At 45.1% G+C, this 27833-nt stretch overlaps 1 protein-coding gene and 1 long non-coding RNA gene across 2 annotated transcripts in view; one reads left to right on the top strand and one right to left on the bottom strand.

The window, feature by feature from the left end:
* The window catches only part of LOC146674142 (uncharacterized), a 213222-nt gene that overhangs the window by 30565 nt on the left and 154824 nt on the right, over positions 1–27833 (top strand). The gene's annotated exons all lie outside the window — the stretch shown is intronic.
* On the bottom strand, positions 9465–10992 carry LOC146674154 (lipocalin-like). Its single transcript, XM_085402364.1, has 6 exons — positions 10897–10992; positions 10250–10389; positions 10085–10158; positions 9861–9974; positions 9681–9782; positions 9465–9590 (listed from the first exon to the last, which is right to left on the bottom strand). Exons 1-6 carry the CDS (start codon positions 10990–10992, stop codon positions 9562–9564), a joined length of 555 nt encoding a protein of 184 aa, XP_085258490.1. The 3' UTR covers positions 9465–9561.

The following is a 27833-nucleotide window of genomic DNA, read 5'->3' as shown; positions in this document are numbered from 1 at the left end:
GGTGGACCCGCGGGTGGCAAGTGAATCTGGCAGTATGAGCCCAATGTAACACTCGTGACCTTACTGAGGAGGGGACGAAGAGCAACCCTGGAGGTCCCGTTCCGGGGTCCGGTTCTGTAACCCCCCACAGAGGGACAAAAGGACCCCCTGATGAAGCCATCTATGTCCAATGTGAGCGACCATCTTTGAACAGAGGCGGGGGTTTATGACACCAACTCTCTGTCATCTATAATCCAGTTTTGAGATCCCTTCCCAGACGCCTTAACGCCCACTCACATCCTGGGCCATCTGACCTCAGGAATTCGCATGATAAGGTGGGGCCAGGTTTCACAATGAACACACCCGAAACTCTGGCTGATTGGGACCCACACCCAGTTTCACACCTTGGCTCAGGCGATTAGAGGATTATCAGGGGGTCCTTTTGTCCCTCTGTGGGGGGTTACTCCCACTAGGTTTATATCTGGGACTCTCCACCATTTGACCTTAGAACTGAAGAAGCTTCTCGGATGAGAGGTGAAACGTCTTCAAGCAACTTAAAGAAGTCCAGACGCTTTTCTTTGCAAGCTCCTTTGACTTCACACATAGTGTAATCACATCAGACAGGGTCTTAGGAACATCTCTCATCATCAGTTCTCTCTTTAACTCATCACAAATATTATTCAAGAGAGTACTTATCAATGCCGACTGCCCCCAGCCAGTTTCTTCGGCCAAGGTCCAGAATTCGACCGAAAAATCCGCCATACTCCGCCTCCCCTGCTTCAAATTTAACAGTCTGTGGGCAGCCGCCTCCGCTCCGGTGCCTCTTTCAAAAACACTTTTAAATTTGGTGAGGAAGTCCTCGTAAGAAATATCTGGGGCTGTTCTTAAAACAGCTTGCGCCCAGTTTAATGCCGACCCACGTAACAATTGAACCATAAAGGCAATTTTGGCCCCATCTGTCTCATATGTTCTTCGTAACTGACGGAATTGTAGGGTGATCTGAGTCAGAAATCCACCACATTTATCGAACTCACCCGAGAAAGGCTCCGGCGCTGGTAACGATCGCTCTGGAGGTTCTGTGTAAGCCGGCGTGGGGGAAACAGGCGGAGCGGCTGCAGATGGATTTGGAGCCGATAGCTGAGGAGAAACAGACGGAGGGGGTTAACACATTTAAGTATTTTCCTTAAATGTGTTAAATATATATTTTCTCATCTAAATGTCCACTGAGCTGTGAGCCAGGGGGCGGTAATGCGCCTTAACATTGGTTGCCAACCAAGAAGAAGAAGATGCTGTGAGCCAGGAGGGAGGGGGTGAGCGAGTCCTGAGTGATTCGCTTAAACTTACGATTCAGCACAAGAGGGAGGGGGTTAGTATGAGTGAGTGATTCGTTCGCTCTATGATTCAGCACAGGAGGGAGGGGGTGAGCGAGTCCTGAGTAATTTGCTTACGCTTACGATTCAACACAGGAAGGGAGGGGGTGAGTAGCTCAAATGTGTTGTTAGCATGTTAGCAGAGCGATGCTACTGTGAACCGAGGAGCTATTTTCTTGATGTGAGCTTCTACTCAGGGTTTTTTCTTTCAGTTCAGAGCAGAAATGCTTTTGTTAAGAAACTGGCTGTTGTTCCCCCCCCCCGCAATTTTAATTATAAGCTAGATATATTTCTACTAAGTGAATTAGTTTGCTAACAGAAACAGGGATGAGTCAATGAGTCAGTTGGGCTTGTGAATCATGATTCACGAGTCAGTAAAGTGATTCTCGAGTATTGAACGATTCGTTCACGAATCGAACATCACTACAGCGAGGTGCTGATCCACAGCAGATCCAGTTTGTGAATGAGTCACTGGGTAATGATGGGGATGAATGCTGAACTGAAGTCTATGAACAGCTTTCTAATGTATGAGTCTCTAGTGTCCAGATGTGTGAGGGCTGAGTGAAGGGCAGTTGAAATTGCATCATCAGTTGAGCATTTTGACCGGTATGCGAACTCAAATGGATCCAGGTTGAGGGAAAGAGATAATTTGATTTGATACACGACTAACCGTTCAAAGCGCTTCACAATGATGGAGGTGAGTGCAACCAGACGGTAGTCGTTAAAGCAGGAGGCAGATGACTTCTTTGGTACAGTAATGATGGTGGAGGCTTCAATGCATGTGGGAACGACAGCCTGACCCAAATGATGTGTTAAAGATGTCTGTGAAGACATTTGTGAGTTCCTCAGCATAGTCCGTCAGTGCTCGTCCCGGAATGTTATCAGGACCTGGAGCTTTGCGTGTATTGATTTTGGCAAGGAATCTCCACACACTGTCTGGGGATTGTGTCACCACGGTCTGTAGAGTGGGCTTGTAGTCTGTGATGGCTTGTATTCCTTGCCACTGCCTCCAAGTATCTCTACTGTTGCTGAAGCTTTGCAAAATCCTCCTGGAGTACTGCCTTTTTGTCTCTAATGCCACGTGACAGGTTTGCTCTTGCTGTTCTTAGGCTCACCTAATCCCCGGCTCAGAAGGCTACATTTCTCAATCTTAGGAGCCTTTAGACCTCACCTGTGAGCCATAGTTTCTGATTGGCTCGGACACTGGTAGTCCTGGTCTCTGTGACATCGATGCATTTTGGGATGTAGGCAAGTTTCGGTATATTCCTGAAAGTCTGTGGTGTTGTCATGTGTGACGGTCTGTTTAAAGATCTCCCAGTCTTTGGTGGAAAAGCAGTCTTGCAGTGCCTCTAAGGACCCTTCTGGCCACACATGTACCTGCTTGCAAACTGGTATAGAGACTTTGACCAGGGGCCTGTATGCTGGCATTAGCATAACAGTGATGTGATCATAGGCACCAAGGTGGGGGAGGGAGAGACCTTTGTAACACATCAGCTTTTAGATGTCCCCTATTAATGATGAAATCTCACAGTCTAAGAAGGCTAACCTGCCATTTTTCATATTTTCCCTGGTGAATTCAATGTGTTGGTCCACCGATTTAATGCGATCCATAAATTTTTGTATGTCCTGAGATTTGATTTGTTTATTTTTGGCAAGACCATCATTTTTATAGCGGCGACCCTTCCCATGAGTGATATGGGTAAAGATTTCCATCTAGCCAGGTCACCTTCTACTGTCTTTAAAAGTGGGATGTGGTTTAATTTAGTTAATTCTGAAAGTTTAGGAGAGACATTAATACCTAAATATTTTATATTTCCACATTGCAGTGGGGAAGGAGAAGAATTATGGAAGGAGCAATTAATCAGAAGGACTGTTGATTTTGACCAGTTAATTGAATAATCTGAGACACTTGAGAAAGAATTTATCAATGCAATTACCCCAGAGATATTGGTTTGTGAGTTTTGGAGAAAAAGTAACACATCATCTGCATAGAGACTGATGTTATGTTCTACATTCTTACATTTTATGCCCTTAATTGTTGTAGCCTGTCTAATTGCTGCTGCTAGTGGCTCAATAAAAATTGCAAACAGTGAAGGGGAGAGTGGGCATCCCTGTCTGGTGCCCCTCAGAAGAGAGAAGCTGGAGGATGTCTCGTCATTTGTTCTGACACAAGCTGTTGGGGAGTTATATAATATTTTTAACCAGTCTATGAAAGAGGGTCCAAAACCAAATTTGTGTAAAGTCGCAGTTAGAAATTTCCAGTTAACTCTGTCAAATGCTTTTTCTGCATCTAAAGAAAATATTATGGTTTCAAGGTTTTTACTGCATGAGTAGTCTATTAAATTAAGTAATCTACGTGTATTTGTTGATGAGTGCCTACCTTTTATGAAACCAGTTTGGTCAGGATGAATTAAAAGGGGGTTATTTTCTCCAGTCTCTTTGAGAGAGCTTTGCAGATTATTTTAAGGTCTACATTAATAAGCGATATTGGATGATAGCTTGAAGGAAATACAGGGTCTTTGCCTGGTTTTTGTAAGAGACTGATATTTGCAGAGTTCATATTTGGTGGTAGTCTACCATTTTCTTTGATTTCCTGCAACATCCTGTGAAAAACTGGTGCCAGAATCGTCCAGAATTCTTTGTAAAAATCTGTTGGAAAACCGTCTGGACCAGGAGCCTTATTATTGGGCATGCTTATCAGAGATTCCTGGAGTTCACCTGGCGTCAGTGGCCAATAATTTTGGAAGAGTTATGTTGTCGAGAAATTGATCAATTTCATTTTTAGATGGGTTTATTTGTGGTGTGTATAAAGTTTCATAGAAATCCCTAAAAATTTTGTTTATTTTTTTAGGATCATATATTGTATTCCCAGATAAATCTTTAACAGCACATATAGTTGTTTTTTCTTTATTGATTTTTAACTGGTTAGCAAGAAATTGTCCGGATTTGTTACCGTGTTCATAATTTTGCAGGCGAAGTCTTTGTACTAAGAATTTAGTCTTTTTATTAATAATTTCATTTAATTCTAGTTTTGTCTTGTGTATTTTGTTTAATATTTCTTGATCTTGGTGTGACACGTAGGCTTTTTCTAAGGATTTGATGTTTTTTCTAGTTCCTGAATTTTTTTGTTTTCTTCTTTCTTCTTATGTGATGAGAAAGAGATTATTTTACCTCTCATCATGGCTTTCCCTGCTTCCCAGAGGACAGATGCTGATGTTCCAGGAATGTCATTAAAGCCTAAATATAGAGTCCGTTCTTTTTTAAAGTATTTGATAAAGTCTTCGTCTTTCAGCAGTGATGTATTAAATCTCCAGTTTTTTCTTGGTGTAGTATTATTCATCTGTATTAGTGTTAAAGATACAGGAGCATGATCGCTGACAGCTATAGGATGAATCTCAGTGTCTGTAATGTTACTCAGCAGTGAGCTACTGACCAGAAAATAATCCAGACGAGAGTAGGAGTGATGGACATGTGAGAAGAAAGAATATTCCTTACTGTTGGGGTGAAGGGAGCGCCATGCATCGCAAAGACCAAAGTCGCTCATATACTGTTTGATTATATTAGTGGACTGCCAGTTACGCTGAGCTCCTGCTGTATTGAGCCTATCCATTTCTTCATTTAGTCCCAGGTTGAGGTCTCCCCCAAGAACAATTGTGCAATCTAGGTGTTCGGAGAGTGTACTAAAAAAACTGTGGAAGAATGAGGGGTCATCAACATTTGGACCATATATACTTACAATACCTAGCTTTTGGTTAAGTATAGATAGTTTGACGATTAGGAATCTGCCCTCTGGATCTATAACTGTATCGAGTACTGGGAAATTAATATTTTTATTTATTAGAATTGCTATTCCCCTTTGTCTAGAATTATAACAGGCTGAGAACACATTAGGAAACTCAGGTGTTTTAAGTTTATTCAAACCTGTGACAGGCATGTGGGTTTCTTGTAATAAAACAACGTTTGCCTGTAATTTTTTAAGTTGGTTAAGTATCTTTAACCTTTTTTCCCTAGAGCCAGCTCCATGCACATTCCATGTGACAAATCTTAGCATGCCCATAGTTGTGTGTTTGTGGCTAATGATGTACGCTGTGTGTCTCGCTTAGACGGGTGAGGAAAATGGAAACACATCTTTTTTTTTTTTTTTGTAAGTAAAGAGAAGAAAATGCGCGGCAAGAAGCTCCATAGGTCTGACTATGTGTGTGCATAATAACTAATATGAGCAAATGTGTGCGTGTGTCCTATATCTGTGTGCGCTGTGTGGCTGTTGTAAATGTGTTGCCTTTAATGTGTGTGCGTGATCGTGCAGAGTAAGCATGTAGAAATAGACAGTGTCGCTTGTGGATGGATAGGGAAACAGGTGATCGACATAGTGATAGAAAAGAGAAGCAAATAAACCAAAGAGCAAGGTGCGCGACAAGAGAGAGAGAGGGAAAAAGAAATAAAAACGGAAACATTCCAATTAAAGCATTGGCGGAGAGTGACGGTGACGTTATACTAAATTAGCAAACTGATATTACATAGTTAAGCAAAAGTTAATACAAGAGAGTGTGAGTGAAGAGTGAGTGAAGAGAATAGTGTAGCGGATTCTTATCTGGTGTGCGGTCAATACAGCACAGCAAATCCAGCATGTCCAAATTAACACTGTCGGATTTGATTTCAACACTATTAAAGTGTCTATATGGGTCCACACCAGAGAGTGTTAATTTAACTCTTTTTGGAGAGTTGGTACGTTAACTCTGATTTAGTGTTAAACACCAAATCTGTCTGGAGTTGATAATTTAACACTTGGTGTTAAGAGTTTATATATTAACTCTCAAAGAGTATTTTAGTTTAACTACTTAAGAGTTATCTTCTAATTCATTCTAAAAAGCGGGAATTTTACTGTTCTGAACTTCTAGAAATTTCTTTTGGAAATAAACATTTACTAAAAAGATGCAATGGTTCTTGAAAAACATTTATTCTGAACTGTGCACCACAATTTCAAAACATTTTCTGAAAGATGTAACAGTGTACATGTTCTCACTTTCATTAGAATTTTGTTTATCAAAAGGTCTGACATGGTAAATGCAAATAACAGCATTCTCATCACTTATTTCTTCAATACAATATGCATGTCCTTCATTCATCCCTTTGTGGAACTTCAACGCACTTCTGCTCTCCCCCATATTCCATCTTCACAAGCATATCCTGTGCGGAGATTGAATAAAAATTAGTTGACACTAATTAATGGCACAAATAATCCAGTAAACAATTGCAGCACAGTAAAAAAAAAAAAAGGAATCCTCTTTGAGCCATTACTTGTGTAAAGTATTTTCCCAAAAGACAAAGACACAGGCAACAGGTAATACTGAACTAAATGTAAAACCTCAACCTTTTTAATTTTTACCTAAACCGTGTGCACAAAACTCTGGAGGGATCTATGCTAACGTAGAATCCAGTCAGGACGTCAGCTACTGCTGTTTGCTCGTCTTTTTTTTTTTTATGGGCGATCGTTTTCAGGCTTCAAGTAGCACCATTATACCAACATTTCACATTCTAGACATTGTTTTAGGTATATTTGACCAAACATTTGACTGAAAATTCACATGCAAGCTTTTTTTTCCAAGGCTGTGGTATTTGCCTGCAAACAATACCTTTCAGCTAGCTAAAACAGAATATTATGCTATCAGCGAGCAACATGGCTAATGCCTTTCACACAGCTTTGTCTCAACTCCAAAGAGCCACAGAAGTAAAAGCTCATAATAATAATTGAAACAATCTTTGAAAAAATGACTTACCAAGCATGGCAAACAACTCAAATATGTAGAGCAAAATGTTCTGAAACGGCTTCACTTCAGCTTCGATTGGAGCCGTGCTGTGGGCGGAGTCTGTGAATTTACTCTGTAGGAGTTCAGAGTTAAGAGGTCAAGAGTTAATGTTTCCATTGTAACACCTCCAGATTTGACAGAGAAACACTAATTTTTAACACTCGATTTTAACTACTATCATTTTACACCTCAGAGTTAGATTAAAGGAATGTGACTCTGCTTAGAGTAAAATTAACTCTACTTTTGCAAGAAGACTATTAACACCAAAACATTTAACACTTTTGAATTTGCTGTGAGCCATGGAGTGGTGCCAGGGTCGCAGTAGAGCTGTCCGTCCACGTAGAGCCGGTCCACGGCGATGACAGCCCGGGAGCCTTTCTGGATAAAACTACGTCGGACTGGGAAGAGGACCCTGCGTCGTTCCAGGATCTCTCTGGGGAACTGATCGTTCACGCTGAAATCCGATCCTTTCAGCTCTCTGCCGCGACTCTTCACCTGCTCCTTCTGCTTGAAGTGGCCGAATTTGGCTACAATAGGACGTGGTCTCCCGCTTCCTGTCTTCGGAGCCCCTATGCGATGCACTCTATCGAACCCTATGTTTTTCACCGTGTCCTCTGGCAGCTTCAGGTGGATTTTAATGAAGCTTCTCACGGTCGTTTCCGGGTCCTCTCCGGCAGACTCTGGAATACCAGAAAACACCAGATTATCTCTCATGCTACGGGCTTGTAAATCTATAACGGTCTCTTTTATTTTTTTATTTTCTATGTTTAATTGGGTCACATTTTCGGTTAGAGATTTGACCGTGGCGTTTTCCGCAGCAAGTGTTTCCACCTGCCGCTGGCTGAACTCCAGGGATTCTTTTAGAGATTTAAATTCCCGGTGTAAGATCTCCACCAGGGACAGCCTCACATCAAAACTGGACAATCGCTTATCGATTGACTCCAGGATGTCGACGATATCTTTGCTGGCAGGCGATGTTGAGCCGGGGGAGTCTGCCGGGCGATATCTTTTAGATGACGGCGTCTCAGCTTTGGCTGGGGAAGACGCGCTCTGGGCCTTCTTCATTACTAAATCGATGTATTCTTGGAGAGCGTCTAAACTCTCCTCGTTGTCCTCCAGGGTGTTAGAGATGATAGGACAGATGTTGTTAGTTATATGACAGTTGGTTCGTTTATTTGGCAATACTGAAGTTTAAAGAAACTTTGTTAAATTCTATGCAACCATTCGCTTTTTTTTCCGCCAAATCTCCGGCGTCTGACGTCACGTACAACATGGGTCGCTTACCTTTCCCCGTCACTTACCTCTCCTCACTTCCATTATTTTTCTAATGTAAGTGGAGTCAGAAAAACTTGTGGCAGATATGAGAAGACTCCTTGGGCATCATTTACTACTATGTGCAAAGAAATGTTTTAATGTGTGCAACAAAAACAACAAACAAATAAATAATAAATAAATTGTATTTATATAACACCTTTCTAGACAGAATCACAAAGTGCTGCACATAAGATAACAAATAATAAAAGGAAAAACAGACAATATAAAACAGGCAGAAATTGAACCAAAAACAGTTTAAAAAAGTGAGTTTTGAGTTGATTTTTTAAAAACAACGACTGAGTCCACAATTGTTAATGTATGAGGGAGAGAGTCCACCGTGTCGGGGCCACAGTGTCAAAAGCTCTGTCAGCCTTAGTTCTCATCTTAGTCTGTTTCATAGCAAGTAAGCCCTGATCAGATGACCTCAGGGACCTGCTTGGACATCGGGCTGTAGCAAATAACTGCAACATGAAAATTATTGTCAGATTTATAAAATGTGCACCAACCTGTTTTGTTCTTTCCTTGATGCATGTTAATGAATCCAAATGAGTGAAAATCAGTGTTCACCATCTGTAACCTGCACACTGTCACACACACTATTTCTCCAGACAAAGAATCATGCTTACCTTGTGGTAAGATGGGTTAATGGTGAGGATACTGTAAGAGAGCGCAGTTAAGAGAGGGCGAAGAAAGAACTAAATAATAAGCGAGGCTTGGCTTCAAATAACAAAGGTCTAAATATTGTTTTCCCTGAGACACGCTGGCTCATGTAAACTAGCAAATAAATAAAAAAGAAAAAATCATTTCAATTCAATGTTATTTATATAGCACCAAATCAAAACAGCAGTCGCCTCAAGGTGCTTTATATTGTAAGGTGATCACAGTTGTGGAGAATCGTGAAATACTCGTGTGAATTGTGTTGTTCTGGATGTTCTTCAGTTTATTTCATATAAAGGATGAATAATAAAGAAAAACAATCTAGATTTTTGCATTTTTATTGTTAAAAACTGCTCAAGATGTTGCTCAGTCACATTTCCATAACAGATGATGTCAGATCTTTATGCAGTGTCGGTGAGACGATCAACAACAGATCAGACAAAACACTCAAGCGGACACTCCTCTGTAGAAGGAAACATGGAAAGTGTGAGGTAACATCAATTTGTATTTCAGGCTGTTTTTATGTAGAACTTCAGCACCAATGTAAAAGTACCGGTTTTAGGAAGATGAACAATATTTTCAGGAAGGATGCCGGTCTGCAAGCAGAGCTGGTTGAACTTCTCCTTCACCTCAGCGCTGAGGTCCAGACTACGTCCTGTGAAACCACGTGATGTAAATCTGTTGCTGTAACTTTACTTCACAGTTTACTGAACACAGCTAAATGCAACTTTACCATATAATTTGTTTTCAACAAAGGTTTCATTCCGTCCGGTGTTGATGTAATGATTCAGGCCGTACTCATCAGGCTTCCCGTCGACCACACGCATTTCAGTCACAAACCCCGTGACTGACAAAAAGGGAAACGGCAGAAGAAAAGATGTGAAAAATACTGGATGATGATGATGGAGGATTAACCGTGGTGGTTAAACTGTTTCCTGTCTTTGTGGGCGTACTCACAGGGAATGCTGAATGTGAATTTTCCAGGCACGTCAGTCTTGGTGGCTAAAGTCTCTATTTTCCAACATGTATCGCTACGGGTGCAAAGACATAACATTAATCATCAGTGTAAATATTTTAATGCTATCCAAATGGTATTTGCTTTGTCTGTCCACTCGCACTCACAGAGGATGTGAGGACGCCACTTTCAAACTCCCATCTTCAGTTGGCTCAACCATGACGGTGCCGGACTTCATGTTGGCTTTGCGACAGACAAACCATTTGAAATTAGAGCAAACTCCAGTCATGTACCACTTACCTGCAACCTGTGGACACACAAATGGAAAGGATTGAGAATTATACAGAAGCATAAGAGCTGCTTATTGTAACACTTTGTGCGTGTGCATGTGCGTGTGTGTGTGTGTGTGTGTGTGTGTGTGTGCACATTAATAATACACTGATGTATATTAGTTTTATTCATGCTATATCCTGAGAAAACAATTGCAAACATCAAAGTTTCCAATGCTGATGTTTTGTTGTTCACACTTTGTTTCATATTTATATAGTTTTTTTGTTGTTGTTTTTTTAAGCAATGGACAAAATAAATATTATCAGGCAAAATCCAGGGTGAAACATAACCAAATAACTTAAATGGTGAAATCATTATAGAAGTACATGTTGCAAAGGTCAGCCTCCTGTATAGACTGCTAAACTGTCTGGGGGGGGGGCTGCCTGTCCTTGTTGGATAAGCTGCACCCTTTTTCCGTAAGACGGAGACATTTGTATGAAAATAGATGGGCGGTAAAATAAAAAATATTATGGATGACTCTTACCCCCTGTAAATCAAAGTCCGCCTGAGGTAGGATTTCAGAAGCAGAAACCATGAGGGAGCACAGTACCACTCCCAGAAGGGCGCAAAGTGAAGCCATAGCTGCTGAAGAGTGAAGACATGATGATCTGCTGCCTGGTGACTCTTTATATAGAAGAGTGAGATTATCTCCCCACCAACAGCTGCACTTATACAAACCCCAGGTGCTGGGGTGGCTTTGAACATGTGACATTCTCTGTAAACACATGGACAGTTTCATAACCACAAAGATTATTCCTGCAGCGGCAGACTTGTATACACTGTGTGAGAGGTGAACGTCAGACAGTTCTTAGAAAATGTAGTTTCTCTTTTAAGCTTTTAACATCTCTTTTACGCCCATTTGTCTAAAAACTACTTGAAAGCCCTTCATGTTAGAGGTTTATTATCTGTGCAGGATGGAGCATCCTCAGAGAGAAAGCAGAGCTTTGTTCACACAGTTTTCTCCAAAGCTGACTGATTAGGAATCTCAAAGTTGGCTTTTCTCATAAGTAATACATGGTCTCAGTCAGGCTGGACATGATCACTCCTACAGGAAGTAAATGTACTATGATTTTATTTCACCTGTGAAATGATGAAAAACAGCAGAATAGCTCACGCTAACAAACGGGTGTTGAAATGTTTCATTTTCTGCTGTTTCATAGGTCAAAAAGGGCATTGAACCAAACTGAAGCTGAGCTGCTGCTACTGTTGTAGTGCAGCATCTGCTGTGTGCTTAATCATAGAACCTTCTGTACACAGCAGACAGAGGCTACTGGCACTGCTAGAGAGCTTTAAAAACTGGTTATTGAAGTGGATTTGATAATACTGATACACATTCTTTGCTACTGTCACAGGACAGGGATCCACCAGGGAATAGTTGTCAGGATAAAGAGCCTTCGCTTCTCTAAATATAAACTGGATACTTGTAGGAAACTTTGGGAAGCGTCTAAATTGAAGTTAGCTCAGGTACTTCTTCCATACTTGCTCTACAGAAAGCCAAAGAGTTTGGAGCTCTGCAAACATTTCCAGCACAGCTGGATGTGTTTGTAACTTTGGTCACCTCTCTATCATCCCTCAGATTCTTGTCTCTACTGCACAGCTTTGAAACCATGACAGCACTAGTGTTGCTGAGGAGAGATCCAGTTTAAACAGACCTTTATTCCTGGAGAACAAACACATGAAGTGATGCTGTTAAAGAAGAACATTTTATCACACTAATGAATCAAGCATCTGTATGTTTGTCTGTCAATCTGTCTGTCAACAGTTCCTCTGATCTACTTCAGACTTGATGGGTATTTTTTTTAGGAGCAGTCAAAGTCTATCACCCGTGTTGCTTTGTCTGCTGTAAATCTGCCTGTACAAAGGGAAACATGCATGTTTTTAGATGCAAATTCACAACATGGCTGCATTTTTTAGTCATCTTCTGTGATTATGTGTATTTTATATTTATTTACTTCTATTATGTTTTGTATATGAATCTTTACAAGTGTGTAGATACAAAGGCTTGATTAAAACAAAGGTCTCAGCTGTGCTGTTAGGGATGTACTCAGATTTGTTTCAAAATGTAATAAATCAAAGGATTTTAGGCATTTCATCCTTTTTATTGTTTGGTTATAACAGCAGGTGGATAAAAACATGCAGGTGATGAATATAATTGTGTGATATTATGAGCATTGTTAATAAAGAAAGAGCAGAGATAGTAAAGTAAAAAGGAAACAGGTCATGGAGGTGAGATTTTCAGAACACTAAAAGCTCCTCGGTGAGATGATCACCTGGACACAAGGTCAGGCAGCTGGGACTCATCTAGAGAGAGGAAAATGGAAAAGTGATCTGTGCATAACATCACTTTTGATTGCAGTTAAGATAAGATAAGATAACCTTTATTAGTCCCACACGTGGGAAATTTGTTTTGTCACAGCAGGAAGTGGACAGTGCAAAAGTTATATAGCAAAATTTGAATACAATAAGAATAAAATACTGTACACAACTGTACAGAATAGAATAAAATAAAATAAAATACTATATACAGTAGAATAAATAGAATAAAATATACAATGGGATAAAAATAGAATGGAAATACTTTATACAACTGAGTAAAAATACAACTTTGTCAGAAAAAGAGTATTGCACTTAGTGTTATTGCACATGTGTGTGTTAGATCAGTTGAAGTCTTTGTTGCGGAGTCTGACAGCAGTGGGGAGGAAAGACCTGCGAAATCTCTCCGTCCCACACCGTGGGTGCCGCAGTCTCCCACTGAAGGAGCTGCTCAGTGCTGTCACAGTCTGCTGCATCGGGTGGGAGATGTTGTCCAACAGTGATGACAGCTTAGCCACCATTCTCCTGTCACTCACCACCTCCAGTAGGTCCAGAGGGCAGAACAGAGCTGGCCCTTCTGCTCAGCCTGTTCAGTCTCTTCCTGTCCCCAGCAGAGATGCTGCCGCCCCAGCAGACCACACCATAAAAGATGGCTGAGGCCACCACAGAGTCATAGAAGGTCTTCAGGAGTGGGCCCTCCACTCCAAACGACCTGAGTCTCCGCAGCAGGTACAGCCTGCTCTGACCTTTCCTGTAGAGGGCATCTGAGTTATGAGTCCAGTCCAGTTTGTTGTTCAGATGAACACTAAGGTACCTGTAGCTGTCCACAGCCTCAATGTCCATACCTTGGATGTTCAGTGGTTGCAGTGGAGGATGTTTGTGCATGCGGAAGTCTACCACCAGCTCCTTGGTTTTACTGGCATTGATCTGGAGGTAGTTCAGCTGGCACCAGTCCACAAAGTCCTGAGTCAGTCCTCTGTACTCCTTGATGTCCCCATCAGTGATGAGGCCGACTATTGCAGAGTCATTAGAGAACTTCTGCAGGAAGCACTGGGTGGAGTTGTGGGAGACGTCGGCAGTGTAGATGGTGAAGAGGGATGGAGCCAGAACCGTTCCCTGTGGGGCCCCCGTACTGTAGATGACCCTGTCCGACACACAGCCCTGAGTCCTCACATACTGTGGTCGGTCGGTGAGGTAGTCCAAAATCCAGGTAGTGAGGTGGTGGTCCACTCCAGAGTTCTCCAGCTTGTCCTTCAGGACCGTGGGAAGAATAGTGTTGAAGGCACTGGAGAAATCAAAGAACATGATTCTCACAGGGGTTCCAGCGGTCTCCAGGTGAGCGAGGGAACGATGTAGGAGGTGAATGACGGCATCATCCGCTCCAATGCCAGGTTGGTAGGAAAACTGAAGTGGGTCCAGTGATGAGCTTGTTAGGCGCCGAAGCTGAGCCAGGACCAGCCGCTCCAGGGTCTTCATCAGGTGGGATGTTAGAGCCACCGGCCTGTAGCTGTCGAGGTCCTTGGGGCGTGAAGGCTTTGGCACTGGTACAACACAGGAGGTTTTCCAGAGCTGTGGGACTCTACCCAGCCTCAGGCTCAGGCTGAAGAGGTGCTCCATCATCACCCCACACAGTAGGTCTGCACAGGACCTGACCACCCTTGAGCTGATGCCATCTGGGCCCGCTGCCTTCTTGGCTTTAATCCTTTGATGTAAAAATTATTTACATCAAACTTCTTCTCTGAGATAAGAGCACCATTTCTGGGAAAGATCACAATATTTTCAGGCTGGATGCTGGTTTGCAGGGAGAACTGAATGCAATTCTCCTGCACCTCAGCGCTGAGGTCCCACCTGTGAAAACAGATGAGGTCAATCTGCTGCAGCACGTATAGCTTTACTGATCAGCAGAACAGGTTAAAAGGATTCAGCAGAGCGTAGAATCAGAGCTAAATGCCATATTACCATAGAGTTTGTTAACAACATAGCTTTCTTTCCCCTTTGTCTTGATGGAATAAATCAGGGATACTCGTCATACTTCACCTCAACCACATCACTGAGATGCCCCCAGCCTGACAAAGCAGCAGAAATGAAATGATGAAAGCAGAAACAGCAAACATACCAGATGGTTCAGTTGTGTTTTTCTCTTTGTGTGCGCTCACGCCGGCTTGTGTACTGTGTTGTTATGGATGTACTTCAATCTATTTGTTAAAAAAGAGAATAAAGTAAAGTATTTTAGCTGTTTCGGTCAAGTCAAGCTTGTTTGTATTTTCTGTAAGGAAGTATTCAGGAGCAGTTCTTTTCTTGGATGTTGGTTCCCTTTGTTTCCATCCTCTGTTAAGATGTTTCAGTAATGTTGAGGTCTGGGGAGGCCAATCCATGGCTGAAGTCCTGTGATGCTGCATACTGCATTAGCACTTTGTTCATAGTGAAAAATGAAGCCACTGCCAATCAGACATTTGCATAGTGGATCAACTTCTGATGGTACTTTCCTGAATTCCATACCTATAACATGTTTGCACATACTGATGAATATGTGCAGCTGATTTTCAGTCCAGTTCCTGTGTGACAGACGCCAGTCTTTCTGCCTGTGTCCTTCCTTAAGAATAGAGCCATCCTTCCACTGAGACTGTTTCTGATGAGGCTTCATTGAGCAGTCGATGGATCCCTCAGCTCATCTAATCGTTATATTTCTAACACATGACTGTCAGAAACTGTTAATCTGCTGCAGCTCTTTAACTCTTCTACTTCTTTTTTTTATAATCTCTTAGTTTCCTCATTTTTAAGGTGGCACTGCACACCAGATCCAAAGTCAACATGCTGTTATATAATGGAGTTGAACCTGTAATGGAGTTTGATTTAAACCAATCTAAGCAATTAAGTGAATGATGATGAGCAAAGAAATGATGGCGGAGGTCGTGGATGAAGACCCGCACAGCTGTGGTTGGCTCCTCGTATATAGCAGAGTGAGGTTGTGTTTGCACATTATTATAAAACCATGTTCACTATATATTTTAGCTGCAGACAATAACATTATTTGTTTGCTGTGGTGATGTTATTCCACTTTGGTAAAATGGGAAAACGATCATTTCTTGCTGTTATTCACACATTATTCCAAGAAACTCAACACGAGCCTTGTAGTCCAACCATATAAAGACAAATAAATAGTTGTGTTTGTAACAGCTCATGAACATGAATCGTTCCACATTACTTTAAAATCATTGTAAACTAAACTGGAATGAATGAGTGTTTATATATAGTTTTGTCTCAGCTGTTTACACACAGTGTTTCAGTTCTTATCAGAGAGTCCCACCGTCTCACATGTGATGAACCTTTAGCTCTGTTGTAAGCGTGTTGTTAGACCAGGTTTCCCTCATTTAAAAAATAATCTCTCATTAGAAATGGATATGATGTCTAAGACATAGAAATGCTTATTATGATAATCTAAAGACTCACATTTGCGAATAACTCATTTTATCTTAGTTTGAGACATAAGTGCATGATTATAATCCTGTGTAGTTAGATGAGACAGAACTGATGCTTCCTCTTAATTATCCTCTTCATTTTTCCTGAGCCTCAGTAGTGGTACCTACCATGGATAGAAAAACAATGACTCATCTTAAATCTAACCAACCACAGACTCCAAATCTAAAAAACAAACAAACGGTGAAAGAAAACAGGGACTTTAACCAGAGAAGTACTCACTCAGACACTGTTGACTTAATGCTATTCCTTAACTGTCAAGGTCAAGGTCAAGGTTCTTTATTTGTCACATGCATAGTTATACAAGTATAACACACAGTGAAATGTAGCCTGACACGCTCCTCGACATGTGCAAAAAAATTGTGTGGGGGGGGGGGTGTGTAGAGGAAAAACATTATATATATATATATATATATATATATATATATATATATATATATATATATATATATATATATATATGTAGTATATACATTGGGTGAATGTGCAGTAGTAGCAGCAAGCAGGTGAATTCTGTACATTAATATGAATAGACATCTGACTATTTTACAGGATAGACAATATAAACATATTTAAAATTAAAGGAATTGAAATGTACATTGTGCCTTGGTTTAGTGTCTGGAAGAGTCCTGACTCAGTCAATTATAGATGATGTGAGAGGGCGGGTGTGTATGTTTAGGGCACGGATGGCTTGGGGATAGAAGCTCCTCTTGAGTCTCTCTGTCCTTGCCCGGAAGATGCGGAACCTTCTACCAGATTGCAGAAGTTGGAACAGTTTGTTGCCAGGATGGGACGGGTCCTTCAGTATCTGCGCTGCTCTAGTCCGGCATCTCCTGGTGTAGGTGTCCTGAAGCGGGGGGAGAGCAATCCTGCAGCAGCCTTCTGCTGTACGGATCACTCTCTGGAGAGCTTTTTGGTCCTTCACACAGCTGTTCCCAAACCACGATGTCATGTTCTGTGTGAGGATGCTCTCCACAGCGCCTGTATAGAAAATCCTGAGGATCTTTGGAGAGACCCTGAACTTCCTCAGTTGTCGTAGGTGATACAGGCGCTGCCTAGCCTTTTTGGTCTGGACCTGAATGTGGGCAGCCCATGTCAGGTCTGAGGAGATGTGGACACCAAGATACTTGAAGGACTGCACCCTCTCCACTGGAGCTCCATTGATGATAATGGGCTTGTAGTCTCTGTGCTGACCCCTTCTGAAGTCCACCACCAGCTCCTTGGTCTTGCTGACGTTCAGCTGGAGGTGGTTGTCCTGGCACCATGATGCCAGATTCTTCACTTCATCCATGTAGGCCGTCTCATCGTTGTTGGAGATGGCACCCAACACCACTGTGTCGTCAGCAAACTTCACAATGGTGTTGGAGCCATGGGTGGCCACACAGTCTGAAGTGTAGAGGGAGTAGAGCAGTGGCGAGAGGACACATCCCTGAGGTGCTCCTGTGTTGATGGTGATGCTGTTGGAGAAGCACCTGCCCACCCTCACCACCTGAGTTCTGCCAGTGAGGAAGTCCAACACCCATGCACACAGACGGCTGTTAAGTCCCAGATCCCTCAGCTTTGTGAACAGTCTGCAGGGCACTATTGTGTTAAACGCTGAACTGTAATCAACAAACAGCATTCGCACATAGTTACCCTGTTTCTTGTCCACATGGCTGAGAGTGGTGTGTAGGACGTGAGCGATGGCATCCTCTGTGGATCTGTTGGATCTGTAGGCGAACTGCAGTGGATCTGTGGTGTCTGGGATGGAGGAGGAGATGATGTTCTTCAGCAGCCTCTCAAACACCTTCATTACTACCGAGGTCAGTGCAACTGGCTGGTAATCGTTCAGGGATGAGGGTTTGCTGTTCTTGGGCACAGGGATGATGGTGGATCTTTTGAAGCATGTGGGGACCACAGACTTCGCCAGGGACTCGTTGAAGATGTAAGTGAACACACCTGCTAGCTGGTCAGCACAGCAGCACAGCAGTGCAGCAGACGGCCGGTGATGCCGTCTGGCCCCGCCGCTTTCCTTGTGTTCACTCTCCTCAGTGCCGCTCGGACGTCATGCTCCGCGATGCTGGTCACCGGTCTCTCGCTGATGACGTCACTTTCCTCGGTAGTCAGGCGGTAGATAGCATTAGCCGCCTGGCTAACCTCGAAACGGGCGTAGAACTGATTCAGCTCGTTGGTGAATGCAGAGTCTGCGTTGATCAGCGCAGTGTCCCTGGCTTTGTAGTCCGTAATGGTGCGTAGTCCGTGCCACATACTCCGTGTGTCGCCCTGGTGGAAGTGGGACTCCACACGTTCCTGGTACCGGCGTTTGGCATCTCTCACCGCGCGCCGCACGCCGTATGAGGCCGCTTTGTAGGCGCTCATATCGCCAGTGGCGAGACCCGCGTTGTAGGAGGCGGTCCTGGCGTTTACTGCAGTGCGGATCGATCGGTCCATCCACAGTTTCTGGTTTGGGAATGTGGTGACTCTCGCAGTGGGGATAATCTCCTCCGCTAGCATATTGACGAAGCATACTGCTACTTCCGTAAACTCGTTGATGTCGACTGCGCATGCTCTGAACATGTCCCAGTCGACGTCGTTGAGTGCATCCTGTAGCGTAGCTTCTGATTGGGCAGTCCACCGTTTTACCTCCCTCGTGGTTACTTCTTCCCTCCGTATGCTTTGTTTATACTGGGGGATGAGGAAGATGGCGTTGTGGTCAGACTTCCCAAAAGCCGGGTGTGAGACAGCTTTGTAGCCCTGCTTGTATGGCGTGTAGCAGTGATCCAAAATCCGATCCCCTCTCGTTGGACACGAGACAGCTGGACTTTAGTCTGAATTACACTGAAACTGGCAATTTCATTTACTTTTACTGTTTTTAAAGCTATTAGGCTGCTTTGTGGCTCACTTAATACTAAACTAAGATACTTTCAGTGTGAATCATTTGCAGGAACACAGGCAGGATTTAAAGTGCAGAACTTTACAGTCTCTGTCTCAAAGTAGGTCTAAACATGCTAACAGCTCTTTGTTTTTTTCAGTTTTCACTGGTTTGATGTAATAAAAGAAATTTTAAAGAAGCAGACAATTGTTGTTATTTTAGTTCTATAATTTCATAAATCGTGGTGTGGATCTAAGTCAACATTCAACATAAATAAGATAATACAGCACGTTTGACGTTTGCCTTTTTATTTTCCCAGAAGTACTCAGGTTGGTTCTCGGCTACATTTACATAACAGATGTTAATGTGTTCAGCAGCTGGACAATCATCTGAGGAAGGAACATTGGAAAGGTACTCAGTGCACAACTGCGTTACAAGTTTTATGTAAGACCCTGTATTTTATTGTACTTATATGTTTTTAACATTTGACTTAAACACTTTTGGGAAGGATGAAAATATTTTCAGAAGTTTTTCCTTCTGTCCAACTGTAGTACAAACAATACTGCGTCTCCCCCCATTATCACTGCACACTTCCTCAGGCTGGTGATGAGCGCCCCCTGGTGTCACAGTGTTGATGATGTCATGCAGAGTGAAACATAAACTGTCATGGTCCTGCGGCCATGACTCAGTGACTTTGTGTTTGTGTTCTTTATTGTTATTACTTTCATTATTATTCGTGGCTGTTTTGGGATGGTTTGTGTTTTGGGATTTTAGATACTGGGTTCTGGGTTTGTGCTCCCTCTATTGGTCCCTGGTGTTAGTGTTCCCCTGTCTCGTCAGGTTAATCAGGTCCAGCTGTGTCCCCCACCTGTGTGTGATTTCCTAGTGTCTCTCTATGCACTTATAGTGTGTGTTTTCCTCTGTTCCTCTTCGCGTCATCTGTGTTCATTCTCTGTGAAATCCCCTGCGTCCTCTCCCTGCTGTTCTCCCTTCATGTCAGGTTTGCTACTCCATGGTGTAGTTTTTCCCAGTTTAGTTCATCCTTAGTTCTGTTTTGCCATCTCCACTTTATGTTTGGTATTGTTAATAAATCGCCCTCACGTCTGAATAAGTACTGCATTTGAGTCCTCCTTCCACTCTTCACACGGCCGCTGCCCCGAGCCGTGACATAAACAGTGTGTTAATAAAAAATCGTTTGTCCATTCTCATGTTTGCATCATCTTTCTGTAAAATCATCAGCTGTTTTCTGAACCTTCTTCATTGTTTGACTCATTCCAACAGCTGTGAGCTGTGATGGAGTCAGAGCAGCTTCATCACTGATGTTCAGGTGAAGCTGAACTTAGTAAACTATATAAATGATCAGGTTGTGTTCTGGTTGGATGTGTAAAATAGTTCTGTGTGAGGTCGCAGTGCTTCATATATGTGTGTGGGCTGAAGCACACACGTGTGAGTCCTCAGAGGTGTTAAGGTTCAAATATTGAGGAAGGAGAGTACAAACAACCATTGTCCAAGAACTTGGTCAAACAATTGATTTTAATGAAATACACGCGTGGGAAGACCAGCTCCGTTCGCAGACATGGCTGATTTCCAACTTAATCAAAGCATAAACAGATATTTTATACCATCAGGGCTTAAATTTAATGACGCCCCCTCAACGTCAGATCCATTTCATACATAGGTCAGATCAAAACCACAATGACTTTTAACAAAGTTTAAAAAGAACATTGTTTTCATCTTCACGGCAGGTACTTCCTGTCACTGCCGGATGCTCGCTTATCATCTTGACACATCAGCAGCAGTTCTGCAACAAACTGCTCTTGTCTCATGCTTTCTTTCTTTATGGTAGATTTTTGTTCTGTTTTCACTGTTTGTTTGTTTTTTTTTTCACTGTTTTCACTGAGATTTGAATTTGAATGCTAATCAATAAAATCAAAATCAAATCAAAAAAAAAAAATCTTTTGCAACCCCGAGCAAAACATGATTAAACTTTCACCTATAAATGATTCTCTCTAACTGAGTGTGTGTGTGTGTGTGTGTGTGTGTGTGTGTGTGTGTGTGTGTGTGCTAACCACAATTGCACCCTATTTCACCTCGCCGACTAGCTCCTGACCTCTCACCAGACAGAGAGACAGAAGCCACTCTCATATATGTAATAACCGAACTGAAACTATGTATATGTCATCTACTAAATAAATGTTTTAATCAAGAACCTCTACTAAAGGCTTAATACAAGAATATGAACTTATAAACGATAATAAAATCAAATCAAATCAAATCACTTTTATTGTCACATCACATGTGCAGGTACATTGGTACAGCACATAAAATATATAAAATAAAATATACAGAGTGAGACATGTGCAAAACAGTGGCGTTACTGTACAGTATGGAGTGCATAATGTTAAAGTTCCAGTAGTGAAGCTGAGGTGTCTATGAAGTGTTCAGCAGTCTGATGGCCTGATGGAAAAAGCTGTCTCTCAGTCTGCTGGTTCGGGACCGGATGCTGCAGAACCTCCTTCCTGATGGAAGCAGTCTGAACAGTTTATGGCTGGGGTGACTGGAGTCCTTGATGATCCTCCCCGCTTTCCTCAGGCACTGCTTCCTGTAGATGTCTTGGAGGGAGGGAAGCTCACCTCCAATTATCCGTTCAGAGCACCGCACTACTCTCTGGAGAGCTTTGCAGTTGTAGGCGGTGCTGTTGCCATACCAGGTGGTGATGCATCCAGTGAGGATGCTCTCAATGGCACAGTGATAGAAGGTCCTGAGGATGCGGGGGCTCATGCCGAATCTTTTCAGTCTCCTGAGAAAGAAGAGGCGCTGCTGCGCCTTCTTCACTGTTTTGTTTGTGTGTACTGACCACGTAAGATCCTCAGCCAGATGTACACCAAGGAACCGGAAGCTGCTCACTCTCTCCACAGCAGCGCCGTTGGTGGTGATGGGGGTGTGTACTTCTCTGCACCTCCGGAAGTCCACTATCAACTCCTTTGTCTTTGCGACGTTGAGGGTGAGATGGTTGTCTTGACACCAGTGGGTCAGGGCGCTGACCTCCTCCCTGTAAGCTGTCTCATCACTGTTGGTGATAAGACCCACCACTGTAGTGTCGTCCACAAACTTCACAATGATGTTGGAGCTGTTAGTGGCTGTGCAGTCGTAGGTGTCACGGCGACGGATGGCCGGTACTGAATAGGACCCAGGTGCAGGAACCCAGAACGGAGACGGTAGATGATTTAATAGTTTATTACGGTTAAGTGCAAGGGGAACAAAAAAAGGGAAACGTGGCAAAGACAGAAAATGACGAGACGTGGAGCCTTGGTGTGGCGTGCCCAGGGGAATGTGGCTAGGGCGAGGGAACGAGGCCTGAGAAGTGGAACGGAGCTGAGTGGGGAACAGTCACACTGAGGGGAGAGGATATAGAAGTTAGGCAGGTAGTGAAGGCAGCTCAGAAGTGGCCAGTATAAGAGCAGCAATTCTTACTTTGCAGTTAGGGACCTGGAGTGTTTGAGAGGGGGATGATGAAGATCCAGGGGAGGCTGAGTGGCGTGGAAAGGCTGACCTGAGATCCGGGGCTCCAGATGGAGTGTGATGGCAGGAGGGCAGGCAGGTGAGGCACAGAGGGATTTCCAAGATGATCACTAGGTATTCCGAGTCCGGAGGTGGAGTGAGCCAGGGTGGGTACAGCGAATGGGTTGATGACGAACTGGCAGTGAGTGAACATCGATGTGTGGTTTAAATCCCTCTGGCTTGATAGCCTGCAATAGGCTCCAGGTGTGCAGGAGCTGGAGTTGGCCCTGCCCAGGGGCGGATCCCAGGTCAGTTCAGGAGCCTAATGGAAACTCCAGCCACCCACCGTAGACCATGACAGTACCCCCCCCTCAAGGGACGCCACCCGGCGGCCGACCGGTCCCCAGCCCGCGACGTGACCTGAAAAAATCAGAGACAAGAGCAGGATCAAGAATAAACGAGCGAGGAACCCAGGCACGTTCCTCAGGCCCATACCCCTCCCAGTCCACCAAAAACTGGCGACCCCGACCACGGCGACGGACGTCAACGATCCGCTGAACCGTATAGGCCGGATGACCATCGATGAGCCGGGCGGGCGGAGGGGGGTCGGAAGGCGGGCACAGCACGCTGGACAGCACAGGCCTGACTTGGGAAACATGAAAAACCGGGTGAATCCGCAGACTGGGAGGAAGCTCGAGCTTCACAGCAGAGGGCGAGATGACCGAGTGGATGACATACGGCCCAATAAACCGAGGAGCCAGCTTGCGGGAGGAAACTTTAAGGGGAACATCCTTAGCCGACAGCCACACCTTCTGCCCTGGAGCGTACCGAGGAGCTGGCGACCGTAGACGATCTGCATAGCGGCAGTGGCGGGCAGCAGCTTTCTTCAGTGCCTCCTGGGTCCGAGTCCAGACGCGGCGGCAGCGCTGGAGATGGTGCTGGACGGAAGGCACAGCCAAATCAGCCTCTTCCTCAGGGAAGAGGGGAGGCTGATAGCCCAGGGACGCTTCAAATGGAGAGAGACCAGTGGATGCGGAAACATGAGAATTGTGCGCATACTCCACCCATGGGAGATGTGCTGACCAGGTAGCCGGGTTATGGGAAACCATGCAGCGGAGCATGGACTCCAGCTCTTGGTTGAGCCTCTCAGTCTGCCCGTTGGTTTGAGGGTGGTAACCAGAACTGAGGTTGGCTCGAGCACCCAGGGCAGAGCAGAAAGATTTCCAAACCTGGGATGTAAACTGAGGTCCCCTGTCAGAAGTGACCTCGGCAGGAATCCCGTGGAGTTTGAAGACGTGGTCAACCATCAGTCTTGCAGTTTCCGTGGCAGTGGGTAGTTTCTCCAGGGCAACGAAGTGAGCTGCTTTTGAAAACCTGTCGATCACGGAGAGTATCACTGTTTTACCTGCTGACCTAGGCAGTCCAGTGACAAAGTCCAGGGAAATGTGGGACCAAGGACGAGAAGGTACGGCTAGAGGTTGCAGAAGACCGGATGGTCGCTGATTTCGGGTCTTGTTCCTGGCGCACACGTCACAGGCAGAGACGTAGTCCCGCACATCATGTTCCAGAGTTGCCCACCAGAAGTGACGACGTAGTAGTGCGATGGTGCGGCCGATTCCAGGATGGCAGGAAAACCGGGAGGTATGAGCCCACTTAATTACAGCCGAACGGGTTGCTGTGGGAACGAAGCGGCGGCCCGGAGGACCTGTGCCAGGGTCTGGTTCATCCAGTAAAGCACGCTGGATGGATTCCTCTATGTCCCAGGATAAAAACGCTACGCGGCAGGAGGCAGGAAGCACAGGAGCTGGTTCGGTGGGTTCAGCGTCTGGGTCGTAAAGACGAGACAGGGCATCAGCCTTGGCGTTCTTGGAACCTGGACGGAAAGAGATGGCAAACTTGAAGCGATCAAAGAACAGAGACCAACGGGCCTGGCGGGCGTTTAGACGCTTAGCTGTTTTGAGGTAAGTAAGGTTTTTATGATCTGTGAAGATGGTGAATGGGTGTTCAGCTCCTTCCAATAGGTGACGCCACTCTTCCAGGGCTAACTTAATAGCCAGCAACTCTCTGTCTCCTACATCATAGTTGCGTTCAGCTGACGAGAGTCGACGTGAAAAAAAGGCACATGGGTGTAACTTGGCCTTGGAACCTGAATGCTGTGAAAGGACTGCTCCGACGCCGACGTCGGACGCGTCTACCTCTAGAACAAAGGGCTTGGAGTGATCTGGGTGACACAATACTGGAGCTGAAGTAAATAGGCGCTTGAGCCTACTGAATGCTACCTCAGCTTCAGGTGTCCAGATGAACTGTCTTTTGGTGGATGTGAGTGTAGTGAGAGGAGTGGCTACCTGGCTGTAGTTGCGAATAAACCTCCGGTAGAAATTGGCAAAGCCGAGGAAACGTTGTAAGTGCTTACGTGACGTGGGCGTGGGCCACTCTAGGATCGTGCGGATCTTGGCTGGATCAGTCTTCACCTGCCCTCCTGCGAGTATATAGCCAAGAAAAGTGACAGATTGTGCATGAAACTCACATTTCTCGGCTTTGACGTAAAGTCGGTTTTCCAGGAGGCGTTGGAGGACTGCTCGGACGTGGACATGGTGTTCCTGGGGGGTCTTGGAGAAAATGAGTATGTCATCAAGATAAACAAAGACAAACTGGTTCAGGAAATCACGGAGCACGTCGTTGACCAGGTTCTGAAAGACAGCGGGGGCATTGGTTAACCCAAACGGCATGACCAAATACTCAAAATGACCTAGGGGCGTATTAAAAGCCGTTTTCCATTCGTCCCCTTCCCTGATGCGGACAAGGTGGTAGGCATTGCGGAGATCCAGTTTGGTGAATACGGTGACTTCATGGAGGGGTTCGAAGGCTGAGCTGATAAGGGGTAAAGGATATTTGTTTTTAATGGTGATGTCGTTTAACCCTCTGTAGTCTATGGATGGACGGAGTGATTTATCCTTCTTTTCCACAAAAAAGAAGCCGGCGGCCACTGGAGAGGAGGATGGGCGGATGATACCTGCAGCTAATGACTCGTGGATGTACTTTTCCATGGACTCTCTTTCTGGTCTGGAGATGTTGAATAGCCGGCTAGAGGGAAGCGGAGCACCAGGTAGAAGGTCGATAGCGCAGTCATAAGGCCTGTGGGGTGGTAAGGACGACGCTCTGTCTTTACTGAAAACTTCCTGGAGGTCATGGTACTCAGGTGGGACGAGTGTGAGGTCAACCGGATCAACGCCCGAGGTGTTAGTGTCAGGGGCCCCCGGCGGTAGGGCAGACTTGAGGCAGTGGGCTAGACAAAAGGGGCTCCAACTAGCGATTTTACTTCCAGACCAGTCTATATGAGGGTTATGTTTCTGTAGCCAGGGGTAGCCTAGGATGAGTGGTGAATCAGGAGAAGAGAAGGTGAATAAGGTAATGGCTTCATGGTGGTTTCCAGAGGTGACGAGGGTTACGGGGCCAGCCTGATGGGTTATCTGAGAGAATATTTGATCGTTTAATGCGGTAACAGGGATGGGAGGATCGAGAGTCTTGAGTGGCAAATGAAGGCGTCTAGCGAGAGCTAAATCTATTAAATTTTGCTCTGCTCCGGAATCAACGAGAGCATGGAGGGGGTGAGAAACCTTATTTAGACACAGGGTGACTGGTAGAATTAACCGGGGTTTGGAACTGAAAGAGGATCCGCCCACCTGTATCCCCGAAATTACCGGCGGGCGTAGCCTTTTGGCTGAACCGAACACTGCGCTAACCTATGCTCCACTGAGCCACAGTAAAAACACGCGCCCGACCGAAGCCGTCGTTCTCGCTCCTCTGGTGTGAGACGAGAGCGGCCGATTAACATAGGCTCCGGAGCGGCGTCCGTTTCCACGGAAACGGGAGCGGATGTTGACACCGGACGTGACGGTGGAGGAAGTGAAAACGTACGAGGCGCAGGTTTACGATGTTTCTGGTTCTTTTCTGCCTCCCTTTCCCTCAGGCGATTATCTATCCGAAGGGAAAGGGAGACCAAGTCTTCAAAGGATTTGGGCTCATCGCGGGAAGCGAGCTGGTCTTTGAGCTCGTCGTTTAAGGCGCGACGGAACACTCCCCGAAGGGCATGATCGGGCCAATTGGCCTCGGCGGCTGCGGTACGGAAGTCGATAATGAACTCCGCGACACTCCGGCTCCCCTGTTGCAACCCGAGTAACCTTTCATCAGAACTACCCTCCGATACTGGGTGAGTAAAGGTCTTTTTAAACTCGCACAGAAAATCATCAAACGAGCAGGTTGGGAGCGGGTGAGCCGACAGGTACGCCTCGGCCCATAACAGCGCCTTGCCCTGTAGCTTAGCCACCAGATATGCTACCCGAGCTGATTCGCTAGTAAATGAACGGGGTGAATGCGTGAACGCGAGAGAACATTTCAGTAGAAAGGCCGTACAGCGGCCCCGCTCCCCAGAGTACGGTTCGGGTTCTGGGAATGCAGCATCGCGAAACACGGAGCCCGAAGGGGTCGGAGCTGGGGAGGACTGGGGAGGTTCTGCCACGGGCGCAGGGGACGCGGAGGATGGGCCTGGAGGAGGGGAAAGAGCCGACTGAATCTCCTGCAGGGAAGCTAAGATCCTAGCCTGGGTCTCGCCTATGGCTTGACACCGGGTGTCGAGAACCTGCAACGCTTGCTCATGAGCCCCTAAAATGGCTCCCTGCTTGGAGACTGCTGCACGTACTGGGTCTGCTGAGTCCATTTGTTGGCCAGTTCGTACTGTCACGGCGACGGATGGCCGGTACTGAATAGGACCCAGGTGCAGGAACCCAGAACGGAGACGGTAGATGATTTAATAGTTTATTACGGTTAAGTGCAAGGGGAACAAAAAAAGGGAAACGTGGCAAAGACAGAAAATGACGAGACGTGGAGCCTTGGTGTGGCGTGCCCAGGGGAACGTGGCTAGGGCGAGGGAACGAGGCCTGAGAAGTGGAACGGAGCTGAGTGGGGAACAGTCACACTGAGGGGAGAGGATATAGAAGTTAGGCAGGTAGTGAAGGCAGCTCAGAAGTGGCCAGTATAAGAGCAGCAATTCTTACTTTGCAGTTAGGGACCTGGAGTGTTTGAGAGGGGGATGATGAAGATCCAGGGGAGGCTGAGTGGCATGGAAAGGCTGACCTGAGATCCGGGGCTCCAGATGGAGTGTGATGGCAGGAGGGCAGGCAGGTGAGGCACAGAGGGATTTCCAAGATGATCACTAGGTATTCCGAGTCCGGAGGTGGAGTGAGCCAGGGTGGGTACAGCGAATGGGTTGATGACGAACT

The sequence above is a fragment of the Rhamphochromis longiceps genome, linkage group LG3 (genome assembly GCF_057381845.1).
Source record: "Rhamphochromis longiceps isolate RC_006_pf linkage group LG3, R_longiceps_female_GT1.1, whole genome shotgun sequence".
NCBI lineage: Eukaryota > Metazoa > Chordata > Actinopteri > Cichliformes > Cichlidae > Rhamphochromis > Rhamphochromis longiceps.
The sequence above is the reverse complement of the archived record's forward strand: the minus strand, read 5'-3'. Positions and strand labels throughout refer to the sequence as shown.

What these genes read in the sequence shown, in the direction of transcription:
- LOC146674154 (XM_085402364.1), bottom strand. Translation starts at nt 10,992, where the DNA reads ATGGCTTCACTTTGCGCCCTTCTGGGAGTGGTACTGTGCTCCCTCATG. An exon ending in ATTCACATTCAGCATTCCCT is followed by an intron (nt 9,975 to 10,084) that starts GTGAGTACGCCC and finishes CCTTTTTGTCAG; the next exon opens with TCACGGGGTTTGTGACTGAA. An exon ending in TGTTCATCTTCCTAAAACCG is followed by an intron (nt 9,591 to 9,680) that starts GTACTTTTACAT and finishes TTCCTTCTACAG; the next exon opens with AGGAGTGTCCGCTTGAGTGT.